The 19072-nt window shown below is 36.9% G+C and overlaps 1 protein-coding gene across 1 annotated transcript in view; it reads right to left on the reverse strand.

Moving 5' to 3' along the window:
- LOC120516148 (frizzled-6-like) overlaps positions 1-19072 on the reverse strand; it is an 88999-nt gene that overhangs the window by 18279 nt on the left and 51648 nt on the right. Inside the window, exons 3-4 of the mRNA XM_039737614.1 lie at positions 14954-15150; positions 2522-3530 (exon numbers count right to left, since the gene is read on the reverse strand). Of these exons, the coding sequence (XP_039593548.1) occupies positions 2522-3530; positions 14954-15150 (1206 nt within the window). The remainder of the gene's footprint in view (positions 1-2521; positions 3531-14953; positions 15151-19072) is intronic.

Below are 19072 nucleotides of genomic sequence, written 5' to 3' on the forward strand. Positions count from 1 at the left end.
AGAAGGGAAGATGCCACACAGTGGTGAAAATGGCCTTGTCCCAACTTTTTTAGGATTTGTTGACACCATGAAATTCTGAATCAACATATTTTTCCCTTAAAATGATACATTTTCTCAGTTTAAACTTTTGTTCTGTGATTTATGTTCTATTCTGAATAAAATATTAGAAGTTGGCACCTCCACATCATTGCATTCAGTTTTTATTCACGATTTGTATAGTGTCCCAACTTTTTTGGAATCCGGTTTTTGTGTGTGTGTGTGTGTGTGTGTATGTGTGTATATATATATATATATATATATACATATATATATATATATATATATATATATATATATATATATATATATATATACATATACATACATGCATACATACATACATATGACCTAAAACATCATCAGATTTTCACTCACAGTTTCACAGTCCAAAAAGTAGATAAAGCGAAGCCAGTTAAACAAATGAGACAAAAATATTATACTTGGTCATATATTTATTAAGGAAAATGATCGAATATTACATATTCGTGAGTGGCAAAAGTATGTGAACCTTTGCTTTCAGTATCTGACGTGACCCCACTTTGCAGCAATAACTGCAACTAAACGTTTCCGGTAACTTTTGATTATTCCTGCACACCGGCTTGGAGGAATTTTAGCCCATTCCTCCATACAGAACAGCTTCGACTCTGGGATGTTGGTGGATTTACTCACATTAACTGCTCGCTTCAGGTCCTTCCACAACATTTTGATTGGATTAAGGTCAGGACTTTGACTTGGCCATTCCAAAACATGAACTTTATTCTTCTTTAACCATTCTTTGGTAGAACGACTTGTTTGCTTAGGGTCGTTGTCTTGCTGCATGACCCACCTTCTCTTGAGATTCAGTTCATGGACAGATGTCCTGACATTTTCCTTTAGAATTCTCTGATATAATTCAGAATTCATTGTTCCATCAATGAAGGCAAGCCGCCCTGGCCCAGATGCAGCAAAACAGGCCCAAACCATGATACTACCACCACCATGTTTCACAGATGGGATAAGGTTCTTATGCTGGAATGCAGTGTTTTCCTTTCTCCAAACATAACACTTTTCATTTAAACCAAAAAGTTCTATTTTGGTCTCATTCATCCGCAAAACATTCTTCCAATAGCCTTCTGGTTTGTCCACATGATCTTTAGCAAACTGCAGACGAGCAGCAATTTTTTTTGGAGAGCAGTGGCTTTCTCCTTGCAACCCTGTCATGCACACCATTGTTGTTCTATCCTGATGATGGACTCATGAACATGAACGTTAGTCAGTGTGAGAGAGGCCTTAAGTTGCTTAGAAGCTACCCTAGGGTCCTATGTGACCTTGCCGACTATTATACACCTTGCTCTTGGAGTGATCTTTGTTGGTCGACCACTCCTGGGGAGGGTAACAATGGTCTTGAATTTCCTCCATTCGTACACAATCTGTCAGACTGTGGATTGGTGGAGTCCATACTCTTTAGAGATAGTTTTGTAACCTTTTCTGAGGTCCTCAGAAATCTCCTTAGTTCGTGCCATGATACACTTCCACAAACATGTGTTGTGAAGAGCAGACTTTGATAGATCCCTGTTCTTTAAATACAGGGTGCCCACTCACACCCGATTGTCATCCCATTGATTGAAAACACCCGACTCTAATTTCACCTTCAAACTAATTGCTAATCTTAGAGGTTCACATACTTTTGCCACTCACAAATATGTAATATTTGATCATTTTCCTCAATAAATAAATGACTAAGTATAATATTTTTGTCTCATTTGTTTAACTGGTTTCTCTTTATCTACTTTTAGTACTTGAGTGAAAATCTGATGATGTTTAAGGTCATATTTATGCAGAAATACAGAAAATTCTAAAGGGTTCACAAACTATATACACACACACACACAATTTGAGATCCAACCTGTAAATGTTGCAATCAATCTCCAACCTCACTGGGCCACATGTTTTAGGCACGGACCAAATTTACATCATTCTGGACCAAAATCTTTAATTGTCTATTAGAGAGCCTTGGCGTCACAATCATCCCTAATCCATTAACAGCTGTGTTTGGTGTACTCCCATATGGTCTTAATGTGGAAGACAAACATAATGTAATTGTGTTTACTTCACTACTAGCACATGGACTAATCTTGCTCAACTGGAAGAATTCTAACCTACCTCTTTTAAGTCAGTGGATAATTGATGTTATATACTATTTGAAACTGGGAAAAAACTCACATTGTCACTTACAGACTCTGTTCAAAACGTTTTTAAAACCTGACAGATCTAATCAATAATATTGTAGAATAAGCATTCCTATTGGGGAAAAGAATTCTCTTCAAAGGATTCTGGCTGTTAACCTCTGTTTCTTTTAGGTGGCGGTTGAATTGAATTTAGTCTTGTTAAGTTTGATTTGATTGTAAGGAATGTTACTTGCTTTTAATAAAATCAACTAAAAAAAGATATACAAAAAAGTTATTATTACTGGAATAAAAGACAATATTAATAACTGATTCACCTGGTAAGGGCAGGGTATATGGTAGTCTTTGCAATGATCGTAGATCCAAGTAGTTTCCCAAGTTGATCGATAGCCTTGTTCATAAAAGTAGCAACCCAAAAGAATAACCAGAGGAAGTAAATAAAGGCCACTGAAGATTCCAATGCGAATCATGAATTTCTTCAGCTTTTCCTGATTTCTTTCATCATGCTGGATGACCTGCCGTACATGATTAAGTGAAATGATGCCAGCTAGGAGCATGGAGAGTCCCAACACAACACTGATGCACAAAGGGGCTAGGACAAAATAGCGCAAGGAATCCAAGTCATATAAGCCCACAAAGCATACTCCACTAATGTTGTCACCTTCCACTTTGTTCATGGCCAAAAGCATGACAGTCAGCACGCCAGGTATACCCCATGCAACAGAATGAAACCACAATGCTTTTTTCTCAATAGCTTCACAACTCCATTTGGGGCCTGCTGCTAAAAACCAGGTGATAGTTAAGATAACCCACCAAATTGTCCCTGCTGTGGAGAAGAAGTAAAGTAGCATGAAAAGAATAGTGCAGGCCTTATTCTGTGAACCAAGGACTACTGTCTCCATGTTGCCTATTTTTTCACTTGCCCTGTTGCATGAGATATTGTTACCTAAGAGGAAACCAATAAAATAGATTAATGATACAAAACTATAGCATACTGCATAGAAGATAATGGGTCTCTCTGGGTAACGAAATCTTTGGACATTAATCAAGAAAGTGAAAAAAGTAAACAAGGTGGCACATAGGCAGATGATGGAAAAGATTCCGATCAAAGTTTTGGTAAACTCTACATCCTCGGCCTTAATGAACATGTTAGGGCAGGGTGGTGCACAATCACTTGCACTCAGAAAAGTAGATGACAATGTTTTTAACTGTCTAGGGCACCAGAATCCATATTCTCTCTGCACAGACCGAGAAGGCATCTGGGTGATGAGAAGTTTAGTAGATGGGGCAGACGAGGCCAACTGTGGATCCACACATTTTTCCAGTCTGAAAAATGACAAAACAAACCGATTAAGTCAACACATTTTTAATCTTAAAACTGCTTGGTATTCTTCACCTGTATTTAAAAACAAAAACAAGCTTCTCCTTTGTGTAAAGTATCTATAATAAGGAAACATTGGTAGAACTCATGTGAGTGAGCATTAATTATTTAACCTGGTAAGAAAAATAGGGTTCAGTCTAAGCATGAACAGTATATTAGGAGTAATTTCTTTACTTCAGTTTATTAAATGTTTAGATAATTTACAGTTTAAATGCAGTTAAAGAAAGCCTCCTATCTCCTAGTTATTGAAAAATTAGGTTTCACAACAGAATTCAGACCATGCATGCTACACAATGTTTATTCAACAATACTAAAAAATGCAAATTTCTTCTATCCATGATAATTGTAATCCTTTAAGGTTTGTATTGACATTTAAAAACATGCTTATTTTTCTCAGATAATATCACCAAACTATCATGCACTCTGTTGGTTTCCAATGTTGTATCTTCAAATATCTAAGTAATACGTTAGCATGTGATCAGTGGAAAACTAACATGACTAAGGCTAACACAAGCAAAGATGACTTTGAGTTGGAGAGCACATCAAACTTAATGTCAGCAGCTGCTGATATACTAAAGGATGTCAGATAATATGTATTTTTAACATGATTTAGAATTTCCAAATACAGTATAGCGAACTTACAGCATTTTGAAAGCCATTTTATGTATTGCCTGACAGTATCAGTGGCTGTACAAATGTTTTTCAACTATTGCGAGTTCTGCCACTGTCTTAGTCCTACTTTTTCCACTATGTCATAGTACAGTATATCAAACACAAGACTTTGGTAAAATGAGCCTCTCTTCTACTTCAGCAAGATAAAAGATGTGCTTTCCTTGTAGCCGGTCGGCTTAGTTTGACAATCAGTGAGCGCTCAGACAAAATTAAACCTGTTTAATAGCAAACTGCACACTGTTATCAATGTGTCTCTGTGGAAGCCATACTACATTACTGATAGTCATAAGCACATACCATAGCTCACCTTGACTCTCTGGGATTATACAAACAAAGGCCATTTAGCACATGCTGTAATCCAGTTTAAAGCAGTAAAGAAAATTTAATTTATAGTGTTATAATTTGCATATGATCTTCCTTTAAAGACCTGCACCTATGTTATAAATTTTTGTTTTGCTATAAATACATATACAGTAGTAGTACTGCTGCCTTGCAGTAAGGAGGCACGGTTTTGCACTCCAGATCCTCCCCATGTGGAGTTACCATGTTCTCCCCAAGTGTGCGTGGGTTTCCTCTGGGTACTCCAGTTTCCTCCCACAATCCAAGACATGCAAGTTAGGTGGATGCCATATTGGCTCTGGTGTGTGTGTGTGTGTGTGTGTCTCTGTGTGTGTGTTCATCCTGTGATGATTTGCGCCCTGCCTTGCACCCAATGCTTACTGGGATAATCTGCAGCCTCCCACAACTTTGCAAAATGGTATAGTATGGTATAAATAAATGTAAAAAGTGAAATAATTGAACACCTATGCACTATTATGGCCACTCTACTTTAAACCTGTATATTGGAAGTGCTACAGTATATAAACAGCAACAACATTTATTTCTATAGCACATTTTCATATGAATAATGTAGCTCAAAGTGCTTTACAAGATATCAAAGAGAAAGTTACAAGAAAAGAAAAATTAAATCCAGTTACGTAAGAATAATAATAAATAAGCAAAACTGAAAAAATGAAAGTAAAAAAATCCATATAAGCTTAAAAATATAGACATATTAATTAGTAGAGGAGTACAGTCCTTATAAACAATATCAAGGCAAAAGCATCACACAAATAAAATTTGGAGTTTCAGTAAATAGAATATAACTAAAGAGTGTTAAGAATCAATAACATCAATGTCAACTACCAGTAATGAGGAAAAATTCACTGGACTTCAAATCCTCAGGATATGGGTTCAAATCCCACTACTGACACTTTGTGACCACGAGCAAGTTACTTCACCTGCCTGTACTCCAACTGGAAAGCCAAAAGAAATGTACCCAGTTTCATCTCTCAAATGTTATCAGTCACCTTGGGTAAAGGTGTTAACCCTAATATTTCTTTTCCTATCGCAAGCATCAATTACTTGAAACAATCCATAGAATTTGGAGATAAACACCTGTTTTGTTTTGCTTTTTGGAAATAAAAAGACAAGTTTTGATTAAGCAAGAATTTGTTTGCATATTTTCACAACCAGTCCATACAGGATGCTGTATTTCTTTATGCCATCCTGGCACATTGGAATAATAAGAACAGTTACTCCACCGTCCTGTTAATAGACTATAGCTCGGCATTTCATCACTGTTGTACCATCAATGCTGACCACCAAACTCTTCAATTTAGGATTCAATGATGTCCTTAGGATTCCTCAACATGTGCATGTTGGCAACAAATTGCCTCATCCACAATGACCCTCAACACAGGTACTCCACAGAGTTGATACCCTTTCTGTACTCCTAGGCTGTGTTCACCAATGAATTTCTGGCCAGATACAGTTCCAGCTCTATTAATTAATTTGCTAAATACACCACCATCATCGGCCTGATCACCAACAATGACACAAACACATTACAGAGAAGTTGTCTCTCTGCTGACTCAGTGGTGCCAGGACAACTATTTCCCCTGTAATGCCAGAAAAAACAATAGGCTGGTCACTTACTTCAAAAAGCAGGCTACACACCCACTGCATTTTTGGGTGCTGTTAAAAGAATGAGAATTTTTTAATTTCTTGGAATTACCAAAGCTGAAGAACTGTGGTGAAAAGTCTTACCAGCACCTCTACTTTCTCTAACGTTCCATTTGTCCATCTGTGCTCACAGACTTCTGCAGCTGCATAGTGGAGTCCATCTTCACTGGTTGCATTTTCTGGTACAGTGGAACCTCGGTTCACGACCATAATTTGTTCCAAAACGCTGGTCGTAAACCGATTTGGTCGTGAACCGAAGCAATTTCCACCATAGGATTGTATGTATATACAATCAATCCGTTCCAGACCGTAACAAACTGTATGTAAATATATTTTTTTTAGTTTTTAAGCACAAATATAGTTAATTAAACCATAGAATGCACAGCGTAATAGTAAACTAAATGTAAAAACATTGAATAACACTGAGAAAACCTTGAACAACAGAGAAAACTAACACTGCAATAGTTCGCGCTATAGTACTAGGAACCACTCGCTAAAAACACTTTTTTTTTTTAATGAGTTTTAAGCACAGGGAAAAAAAAGAATATTTGAAAAATCCGTAATTTAATAAACCACCAAGAAAAGTAACATTGCCACAATGCACACTATGAACTGATCGCTGTAAACAGAACTGAAAACAAAAACAAGCCTTTTCTACCTTATGCGTCCAACCCTCCCTCTTTTGCTCGCTCGCTCACTCTTTCATGTGTGCGTCTCAGTTTCGCGAGCCTGCAGCGCCTGTGTGTGCCTCTCTCTAGCGCACTCCTCTTTGTGTGTGCCTCTCTCTAGCGCACTCCTGTGTGTGTGTGCTTCTCCCTAGCGCACTCCTGTGTGTGTGTGTGCCTCTCTCTAGCACGTGCCTGTGTGCGCCAGTCTCTCACGCATCTGTGTGTATGTGCGTGCCTGTGTGCGTGTGCCTCTCTCTCTCGCACGCCTGTGTGTGTGTCGCTCTCTCTCTCTTGCTGCACAGAAAATGCACAGGGAGCGACTGAACATGTACAAACCGAAAGGGAAACTGGCTTGTTTGGTCGTAAACCGATTTGTACGTGTACTGAGACGTTCGTGAACCGAGGTTCCACTGTATATATGCCTTGAAGACTGTAAAGCACTGCAGAGTGTGGTGAAGGCAGCACTAAATATTACCCACTCCCAGCTGCATACAAATTTGGTTACAAAATAATGTAACGTTTAAAGCCAGAGATGAGTCTTGTGACTCGAGTTCACAAGTCACAAATTTCATGGCTTCAGACTCGATTTGACAAAATTGAAATAGATTTGAAACTCGACCTGGACATGAGCAGTAATGACCTCCACTTGAACTTTGATTTCTGCACTATGACTTGAGAAGGCTTGAGATCCAGCTAATAATAATAATAATAATAGGTTTGATCTATATAGCGCCTTTCTCATGTTCAAGGTGCTTTGAAACTCTTTTGTGTGCAAGTATTTAAATGAAAGCAGAGAGAAAGCTCCTAAAACCTACTATACATTTTAACTACAAAGATTATAAAATTGTTATAAAAAAAAAACTGCAACATGCAAAGCATATGGGATAATCTCAGATAGATATGCAACAATCTTGAACTTCATTCAACATTTGAGACACAAATAATGGTAAATTTGGCTTAAGTAGTAATTAGCATTATCAAGACAGATGTAAGTCACAGTTGAACTATAAGCTAGTAATTTTGAAAAGGCTGTCAATTTAATATAAATGTTGTTTTATGTTAAAGACTATATGGACAAAAGTATTGTGACACACCTCTTAACTATTGAATTCAGATGTTTCAATCAGACTCATTGCAACAGGTGTATACAAATCAAGCACCTAGCCATGCAGTCTCCATTTATAAACATTTGTGAAATGTAATGGGTCATTCTGGAGAGCTCAGTGACTTGAAGAGTGGTACTGTGACAGGATGCCACTTTTGCAATAAGACAGTTTGTGAAATTTCATCCTTGTGGAAGCCCACATAAAGTCACAGAGCAGGGTCAACAACTGCTAAGGTGCATGGTGCATAAAAGTCGCCAATGCTCTGCATATTCCATAGCTGAAGAGTTCCAAACTTAAACTGGCATTAACTGTGTGGTGGGAACTTCATGGAATGGGTTTCCAGTCAGATAAAGGTTCTTAATATTATTAAAATGCATAAAACAATTAGTTTACTTACTGTTACTCTTGAAGTTCATGATTTTCTCAGTCAAAAATATTCACCAATGCCCTAGCAATGCTTCATTCTTCTAACAGACTCCCAAAATGATTGTTGGCCAATTTTGTCTTTTGTAAATGCAATACATCATAGGCCTAATGAGATGGTATTTCCTAATAATTTTTTCCCAGCTTTTTATTGTTATGTTCAGTTGCACTTTGAAAATTGTTTCACATTACTTTTGTACTTACATAATGCTTCTTTTTTTTATCCATGTATTAACATTGAATTAATAGTCTGAAACTGTGACAATACATGTAATATTAAAAAAGCATTTGTGATCTAAGAAATGCCAATACATTTGGCAAAAACAAATTCTAACTTGTTTGGGACATGCAGTTTGAGACTGTGACTGACGATTTGCCTGGGACTTGGGTATAAGAAATTGAGGCTTACTTGTTCCTTGCAAAACAATTACTTCTTCCCACTTCTGTTTAAAGCGCTGTATACATTAAGAATGTGCTCTTTTGAAGAATTCAAGTATTTACACTGTCTAACTGAATATGTGTGGCTTCCATTAAAAGCTGGCAGCTGTCTGTGGGTTTACACTACAAGTCTTGTTTTATAATTATAAAGTCTATGCTATTTAAACATCATATTGGAGCTGTAAGTTCTAATGAAGTGAACGTGTCTGAACAAAATGATGTAATTTCAGCATAAGTATGTGTTTATGTGGAAACATAAGGATATATTATGTGTTAGGACGCAATCATTTAAGCACTGGGGTATGAGAGGCCACATAAAGTAAAAAAGCAAAAGCCATGTATACATGATCAGTAAACTCTGAATATATACAGTAGTTATATGATGTTGGTTTCTTATTCTTGTTCTTTAATTCCTGCATGTGTTTTTTATATTTATACTTGATCCAATTTGATCTCTAAACCAGCGGCCTAATATATGTTTTTCTTAAACATAATGCATATTCACCATAATTCCTTAAAGGAATATTTATTTATTATATTTAGAAAAGTAAATAAATATGTTAACAGGTAGGGCTGCAACGATTAGTCAACGTAATCAACGACACAGACTACAAAAAATCATCGACGCAGATTTTTTATAAACAGAACCTTCAATAGAGGCTCCAGTCACAAAGAATTACATTGGTTTTTGTAACTGTAATGCACTATATGAACGCCTGGGGGCAGTATCGTTTGTTATTGTTTGTCAAGACTGCACATAGTCCTACCAATGCAAGCATCCTGGAGCTGTGATGTCGCCGTCTCTTGAGAGGCAAGTTTTAGCAAGTAATGTTAGTGTCACGTGTTAACGTTTATGTTTGTACTATAATGTGCATATCAAGGTTTCAACAATGACAATAGTTAACCCTTAAACCAAAACCTACTTGGGGGTTAATGCACCCCTGGACGCCAAATACTTTTTAGCTTAACATTTTAAGTAAACGTCACAATTCACAAAGAAAATGTGAAATTTTAATGGAACAAGTATTTTTTTTCATGTAAAGAGCATCACAATAACTGCAACACTGATCATTTTACACACTGCAAATGAACTGTATAAACTATAAAAAAAAAAAAACTACTGCAACAAACTATTAGTATATTTTCAAGGTGCAACTGAAGCCATTGATGAAATTCAGTAAATCATCGAGCCAACTGCGCTTGAACTGGCTGCACGCAAACACACAGAAGTAAACGCTGATGCTGGCAGGCTCGTCTAGTGCAGTGGCTGAATCCCAGAGACAGTAGTGCTGCAGTTCTGCCAGGGCCGGCAGTGGTCATGAGCTGGCTGCTCAACAAATATATACGGCACTGACTGATCAGCTCCGGTGTGCTGGCAAATTGCACTGACAAACAGCTTTAGCCGGTTGTGGAATTTAACGAATGTACGTCGCCGAATATACTCACCCCCTGTGTGTGGCAAATTGTACTGAGACACGACTATAGACGATTGCAGCATTCAATGAATATACATCACCGAATATACTCAGCTCCGGCGTGCTGGCAAATTGCACTGAGAAACAACTTTAGCCAGTTGCGGAGTTCAATGAATGTACGTCGCCGAATATACTCGGCTTCGCCGTGCTTCCAAATTGCACTGGAAACTGACTCTAGCTGGTTGCTGCAATCAATGAATGTACTTTTCCGAATATACTTGGCTCCGGCGTGCTGGCAGTAATTAGCTTTTTACATATTTTAGTCCGTTTTTTTTTTTTTTATTTTGGCATAATATAGTACATGATATGATAAACTACAACACTTTTCTTTCAGAGTGTGATGATTAAAACATCTTTCTCTGTCTGCAAAATAATACTTGTGTATTCTTGCTACCTCTACTCCCTCTTAGCGTCTCTTCTCAGCAGCTGGGAAAAGAAGAGAGCCAGCCTCACACCAGAGCATGTCGAAATGCTCACGTTCCTGCACTGCAATTAGGAATATATGAACTGAATCTTTTATAAACTGTACATTATTGTTTTATTTTATTAGAATTGAACTTTATTTAAACTTTTGGACATTAAGACACACCAGTGGCCATTTTTGGTTAAGTTAAATGCACTTTTTTTTTAAAGACTATGTGCATTTTAGTTTGTATTGTTTAGTGTATTTGTTTTTTACTCTGATGGTCACACTAATAGAAAACATTTGATTATTTTCAAATTCATTGGTTTCACTGGCTGTTATTATTATTAATTTTAATCGTGTTAATGCAGAGACATCAGGGTGACATTCACAGGTGGACAGACGTGAGCAGATGAGGTAAGACATGCACTGGAGCCCAGAACAGGATGTGCAACCACAGGTTGCAGGCATCAAAATAGTCAGGCTTGAAATAATCGTGACTAATCAAAAAACAAATTGAACGATTAGTCGACTACCAAAATAATCATTAGTTGCAGCCCTATTAATAGGTTAATGAGGAATAGCATGACCAAGGGAATTAATTCCTTGATCAATGCAAATGTGATGTTATACTAATTGCTGCCTCTGGAAGAGGTGGATGTGAAAGTTGTCACAGATAAGTTGAAAATTAGCTACCTATAGCTCTCTCTTGGCAGAAAAGGACTGCAAGCAGACAATAGATAATAGACGACAATAGATGAGTCAAGAAGTTACATTTACTTTACAATGATATGGCATATACAAATGGAAGGTTTGCAACACACAGAAAACAATGGTAAACTGTATTTAAGATTATTCATGCCAAAATTAAATACAATCCAATGTGTTAAACTGTGTTGAAATGCAATATATAAACAGGGAGTTGACAGGTGGTATATGGCAATCTAAATGATGATTTAATTCTCCTGCTTGTCGGAAGAAGGGCAACATATAATATACTATTATCTATACTAATAAAAGGCAAAGCCCTCACTGACTGACTCACTCACTGACTCTTCACTAATTCTTCAACTTCCCGTGTAGGTAGAAGGCTGAAATTTGGCAGGCTCATTCCTTACAGCTTACTTACAAAAGTTGGGCAGGTTTCATTTCGAAATTCTACGCGTAATGGTCATAACTGGAACCTATTTTTTCGTCCATATACTATAATAGACTTCTGCTCGATAGCCGTGGGAGGCGGAGTTACGCCTCCCACGTAATTTAGTGCCTGCCCATATAAGGCCGTCCGTCAGCGGCAATCCAAACTCCGCCTCCCACGTAATTTAGTGTCTGCCCATATAAGGCCGTCCGTCAGCGGCAATCCAATAGAAACACTGCCGCTAAATATTCACGGGTGAAAGACTGTGCTTATGCAGACGAAGATGAGATGGTCAGGGTGGTGTTTGGCACAAACTCAGCGAAACTGCGAGAGAAACTTTTAAGTGCCGGGTCTTAGCTAACATTAAATACAGCCGTGGACATCGCACGAGATGGCATCAGCACAGCTGGGAACCTTCGATGCACGTACACCGAGCGGCTCACGTGAACTGACGCAGTGCACAGACAAAAAGCAACAGTTCCAAAGAGTGCTGAACAAAAACCGAATTACACAATTGAGAAGGCAGCAAAAAAATATGAAGCGTGTGACACATACAAACATATTCATAAGTGCAGCTACTGTGGAAACAAAGCACACGGTGGAAAAAGTCAATGTCCCGCTAAAGGAAGACAGTGTAAAAAACCCGTGCATGCAGTGTGTCAGGTCTCAGATAAAGAGGAAGACGAGCTGTTTATTGATGCAGTAAGAAACGAATCGATGAATTAAACCTGTTATCTTTACAACGATTGACAAACACGGAATGTAACTTGAACACAACACATCCTACAAATAGGAACCTGATTGAAAGAAATAATGATAATAAAATCCTTGATGACAGCAACACTCATAAAACAATTACTGTATATGGACAATCATGTTACGTTATTTTTAAAATGTTCCCTTTTCTTTTTCATAACTTCTTTAACATACTACTTCTCTGCTGCGAAGCGTGGGTATGTGTGTGTGTATATATATATATATATATATATATATATATATATATATATATATATGTGTATATATACACCCCAATCTACATACTCTCAAATAGACAAACCACACACCGTGGCACAATGGAAGAGGCTTCGCCTCTAGCGCCAACGACCGAGGTTCGATTCCCGAGACGGGTGCACTGAGTATGTCGCCTGATGACCTCAAAATTAGGGCGAAACACGTGTCGCGTACTCTTTGCATTATTTCACAGTAAAACTATTTCAATATATATATACATACATATATATACACACACATACATATATATCAGCGCTTCCCGATTCATTTTACCCTCGCATCCCCTTGGTTTGAGACGTATGAAAAAATATGCAGTTAACGCAGAAAGACAGATCACCAATTGAAGCTTTATGAATAATGGATACTTTATTTGCCATCAATGATTGCTTTGGTAAAGCCATACTCAGTGTAATCACTAGATGAACGGTAAAAAGTAAGAGCGAGGGGAGGGTGACTTATTGAGGCACGCAGGTGAAACCACAATAGCACGCGGGCTCGATGTAGTGCGCGTCAACTCGATCAAAATTGCGCGATCACATTCGAAAAAAATATATCTTTTCAAGTTCTATTTAGTCGACACAAATATCTTTGGTTGGAATGTAAGGCGAATTTACTCTTTACATTTCTATGGTGAAGAAAAATGTATGCAATGATGCCTACATTTAACTTACATTCCTACCAAAGATATTTCTGTCGACTAAATAAAAATTCCTTCTATTTAAAATTTAAATAGAACTTGAACAGATACGATAGTTCATAATATCCACGCAGACTTGCATGCAAGAGCGGAGTCATCCGTTTTAACAAGCAGCGTATTGCACTGATACTGAAATAGCCGCCCATTTAATTATTTAGGAATGGATAAATAAATTAAGATTTTGTACAAATAATGTTTTTCATTTTTCTTCCTTGATGGATTCTGGCACCCCCAGCAACAGTTGCTCGCACCCCAAAGAGAGTGTGTGTGTGTGTATATATATATATATATATATATATATATATATATACACACACATACATTCACACACATATATATGACAGCAACACTCATCACTCACAACAGAGACAAAACAATTACATTGACAATCATGTTACGTTATTTTCAAAATGTTTCCTTTTCTATTTCATTACTTCTTTAACACACTACTTCTCCACTGCGAAGCGCGGGTATTTTGCTAGTATAATAATATATAATACCTTGGTATTACAGAGGGTATGAATTAAAGCTACAAAGAAACCAAGCTTGGTGATGCTAACAAATGTTCCACTGTTTTCAGTATTTAATTAAAATCACTAAAAAGTCACACAATGATAATTTAAATGCACTGCTTAATTTAATTTTAACTTTAAAAAGCAACTTTAAAGAACAGGAGAAGAGGAGAGAAGATTTTCATGCAGACCTAAAACATACTTCTTGCCATTTAAATACACTAGTTGACAACTATAATGATTAAACTTATGCCTGCTATCAAAACACAGAAATGTTTATAAGTGGATTGTCTGTCTCCACAAATGTTGGATTTGTTTGATTTCATTTAGTTTTGGTACAATTAAAGGATGGTTTCAAATAGAAATGGAATACACACAGAACTGCTGCTAAGCAAAATGCATTACGTCTGCTTTGCTTTTAGTTATAACATGCACTATATGGACATGAATTAAAATGCAATATGCTTTTGTATTGCATTTTAAACTGACAGTAAAATTGTGTGCCATAGCGAAGAGCTATTGATCACTGGGTATATCCATTCCAAAATTAAATGTCCCACTTGAATTACATTTCAATGTGTTCAACACATTGGATTACATTTAACTTTGTCATGAATAATCTTCCATAAAAGTGACGATTAGGGCAAAATCTTTTCAAAAATACACTGCTCGGATTCATGCTATAAAAGTGAGTATCCTAGTGATTTGACATGCCAAAAAAACTTAGTAGCTGCTAAGATTTAAACTTTCTAGACATTCAATGAAATTTTATATCCTGTTCTAAATGCAGTTTTAATACTTTCTGATGCTGTGCATCTTACCTCTCACACTGAAGCTCAGGAGGCCAAGCAATTCCAAATGTTTCTATCAATTGTCTACAGTCAAAGTGAACACGTTCACACAGGCCTTGACAGGGGTGGATCACTCTTACATGTTCTGTACACTCAGGAAGGAACGCCTGACACAGGAAGGTTTGTACATCGGGAGAGCACTGTAGTTTGATAAGTGGAGCAAAAGGCTGAAAGAGGAAAAAGAAAAAAAAAACAAATTAAGACAAGATGAAAAAAAAAAAAAATTTCAAACATGCTCAATAAATAACATTACTAATGTTCAAATCTTTTCCACATAGAGTAATTAACATTTTCATAACACTGAACTATATCTTTTAAGACATAGTGTTTTGTTATTAAATATAGGTTGCATAAAATACAAAGTAATCTTGACACCCATATACTGAAATTTCTTTCAGCCAATTAAAAAGTATAAACAAGTAAGAAGTAACATTTATTGCAACAAAGTTAATAATATTATAATATTTTTTTGCATTTATATAGCGCTTTTCTCACTACTCAAAGCGCTCAGCAATTGCAGATTAAGGGCCTTGCTCAAGGGCCCAACAGAGCAGAGTCCCTACTGGCATTTATGGGATTCGAACCGGCAACCTTCTGATTACCAGTGCAGATCCCTATCTGGTATTAAGAATGATGAATATTAACTAAAAAAGATAAATTATAATAAATATAGTATAAATATAAAAAACACATTAGTATGTTTAGCCTTTCATCACTTGGCAGACTCTCTCCACCTACCTACCCATAGTTCGGTAGAGCCGTTGTCAACTCAGTAATTTTACAAAGTTTTTCTTTATCTCTTCGTCATTAAACAAAGTTTTTAAAGCAAAAGTGATTGGTTAGCAACAATATTCTGATCTTGTATGATGAACTTGTTAGTCTCTTGATCATTGCTGTTTTATTTTCAAAAATCAGGAGTGGTCTCCCCTAGACTTTCTTGTGTACTCAGATATGGGGATGAATATTTGAGGAATAAACCACAAGACAATGATTATATTATGTACATTAAAGAACCATCAACAACAACTCAAATCAAATTAATAGCATATTGAACAATTATAACAGAAAAGCTGAATAAATTGGACACTGCAGCTGCATGAATAAATAAAAAAAGGGAGTATGTGTTCAGGTAAAGTACTACTTGCGGTTGATGGATTTGGCCCAAAAGTTAATAAAGATCTACAATTACAATTATAACGACCACATGCCAAATTTCATCCATCTATCTAGTTGCATTGTTGAGTTATTGTGTTTACACACATACATACATAATTCCAAAAAATTGTATTTTCGGACTCTGAGGGGTCTAAAATGTCAAAATTCATCAAAATCTCGAGGTTGAATTTTTTTCATGATTACTATACTTTCTCTATACTTCATGTGCGAAGTGGCAGGTGAATTACCATCAACAAAAAGCAGGCACCTGAGAAATAAACTGAAACATTACTCACTCGTGATTTTTCTGTCCATACAGTAAAGTTTTTGTTGTCCACCACATTCCAGTTTCAAGCGTTTCAATTACATCTTGATATACAACAAGTGCTAAAAAAGGCTATTCTATTCCACATGCTTTACACGTGTATTCAGCTTGCTCTGTCACCGCAAATGCTGTATGAACACCCGCCCGTCATCACCAGTCGCCTTTCACTGGATGAACATGTGCAGGTGGCTGGTGGTGGATGACTTTCAGTTTTCGAATTGAAAGGGTTAAAACAAACAGCAAGAATATTCATTCAAAAACGAAAACTAAAATTATTTTAGTAAATTATTATTTCAAAAATACTATTTGAATTTTCATGCCACTACTTGAATAATATTCAATGAGACCCCTCCCATCAATGTCACATAACCATAACATTGATTTTTCTGACATGTTGAAAATTTATAACAACATCATTCATTTATATAGCACATTTTCATACAAAAAATTTAGCTTAAAGTGCAACACTACAACAACACTAAACTTTAAAACTTAAAGGATAAGTTCAGTATTTTTCAAGTCGAAATTATGTCTTCACAATCGTGGTATGTATTAATTTGCCAAATGAAACAGAGTTCTAACATGAAGTACTTATCTATAAATTTTAAAAAAGGCCTAAAATGTTTTTTTGTTTTGGAATGGAGGTAATAGATACTGGGGTCTGCTTGAAAACAATGGCATTAAAACTTACCAAATACATTCATTTTTCAAGAAAAAAATTTTACCAAATATTGATTAGAATCTTGAGATTGTACACACATCAATCATGTCTATGTTATTTTAAGAAAGAAAAGAGCAAAATATTTTTGTGAGATTCTGCCACTTTAACAGGACATTGGCTGTGTGCTTCACTTTGCTGCTCATCTTCCTCCATGGGGCCAGGGAGGTGGTTTCACGTTAAAGAATCGTCTCCAAGTGCTAGTACTGATACTATTGAATGTTGATGTCAAGATGTGAACTGTTGTCTCTGTTCTGTAGAGAATTAGATAATAATCACTGAAAAAAATTCACACCTGCCTTCACTCACAATCTGTCACTATATGGAAGCCTATTCCCACCAATCAAAAATTTTTAATTTGTTATTTCACAAACATACTGCCGACTGCTGCCACTATCATTATGCATGCGTGAGTTTTGGAAGTCTAGTGACAGAAAAGTTGAGCATGGGCAAAACACAAAGCAATTAAAAAAATGAATGGCATAGTTTAAATATAAAGAATGACCTTAAACCTGAACATTTAACAAAATACTCCTTGAGAAAGTATAACCTGAATTTGAATGCCTTCATAAAAGGCAAGTTAAAAAGAAGGCAAAAAGAAAATGAGGCCAATGTATTAATTATGAAATTGGTATAGCATATGAGAACAGACATGTCAAAGTAAAAATTAAATGATCAAAATGACTGTTGACTTTGAATGCACTGCTGATGACTGATTTTATTTAAAGAATAAGCATCTCTTAAATGGGCATACATTAAAACTTGTGTTAAAACTCTTCAAATACTATTCTCAATTGTTCATCACCATTAACAACTTGATAATTATACTCTACTTCTTCTTTCAGCTGCTTCCGTTAGGGGTTGCTACAGCAGATCATCTTTTTCCATATCTTCCTGTCCTCTGCATCTTGTTCTCTTACACTCAACACCTGCATGTCCTGTCTCACCACATCCATAACCTTTCTCTTAGGCCTTCCTCTTGTCCTCTTGCATGGCAACTCTATCCTTACCATCCGTTTCCCAATTTATCCAGCATCACTCCTCTGCACGTGTCCAAACCAACGCAACCTCGCCTCTCTGACTTTGTCTCCAAGTTGTCCAACCTGAGCTGACCCTCTAATGTACTCATTCTTAATCCTATATCCACCCCTCATCATACCCAATGCAAATCTTAGAATCTTTAACTCTGCCACCTCCAGCTCCGTCTACTGTTTTTGGTCAGTGCCACCGTCTCCAACCCATATAACATAACTGGTCTCACTACAGTTCTGTAGACCTTCCTTTTCACTCTTGCCGATATCCGTCTGTCACAAACTACTCCTAACACTCTTCTCTACCCATTCACCCTGCCTGCACTCTCTTTTTTACCTCTCTTCCACAATCCTTGTTACTCTGTACTGTTGATCCCAAGTATAACTTATCCACTTTCACCAACTCAACTCCCTGCATCCTCACCATTTCACTAACCTCCTCTCATTTACACACATGTATTCTGTCTTGCTCATATTGACCTTCATTCCTCTCCTCTCTAGAGTATATTTCCACCTCTCCAGGGTCTCTTCAACCTGCTCCCTACTCTCGCTACAGATCACAAGGTCATCAGCAAACATAGTCCACGGGGACTCCTGTTCAATCTCATCTGTCATCCTGTCCATCACCAAATGAGAAAGGGCTCAGAGCCGATCCCTGATGTAATCCCACCTTCACCTTGAATGCAGCCGTCACTCCCACTGCAGACCTCACCACCGTCACACTTCCCTCGTACATATCCTGTACAACTCTTACATACTCTTCTGCCACTCCCGACTTCCTCATACAATACCATAACTCCTCTCAAGGCCCCCAATTATATATTTTCTCCAGGTCCACAAAGACACAATGCAACTCCTTC

Source organism: Polypterus senegalus, chromosome 15 (assembly GCF_016835505.1).
Source record: "Polypterus senegalus isolate Bchr_013 chromosome 15, ASM1683550v1, whole genome shotgun sequence".
Classification (NCBI taxonomy): Eukaryota; Metazoa; Chordata; class Cladistia; order Polypteriformes; family Polypteridae; genus Polypterus; species Polypterus senegalus.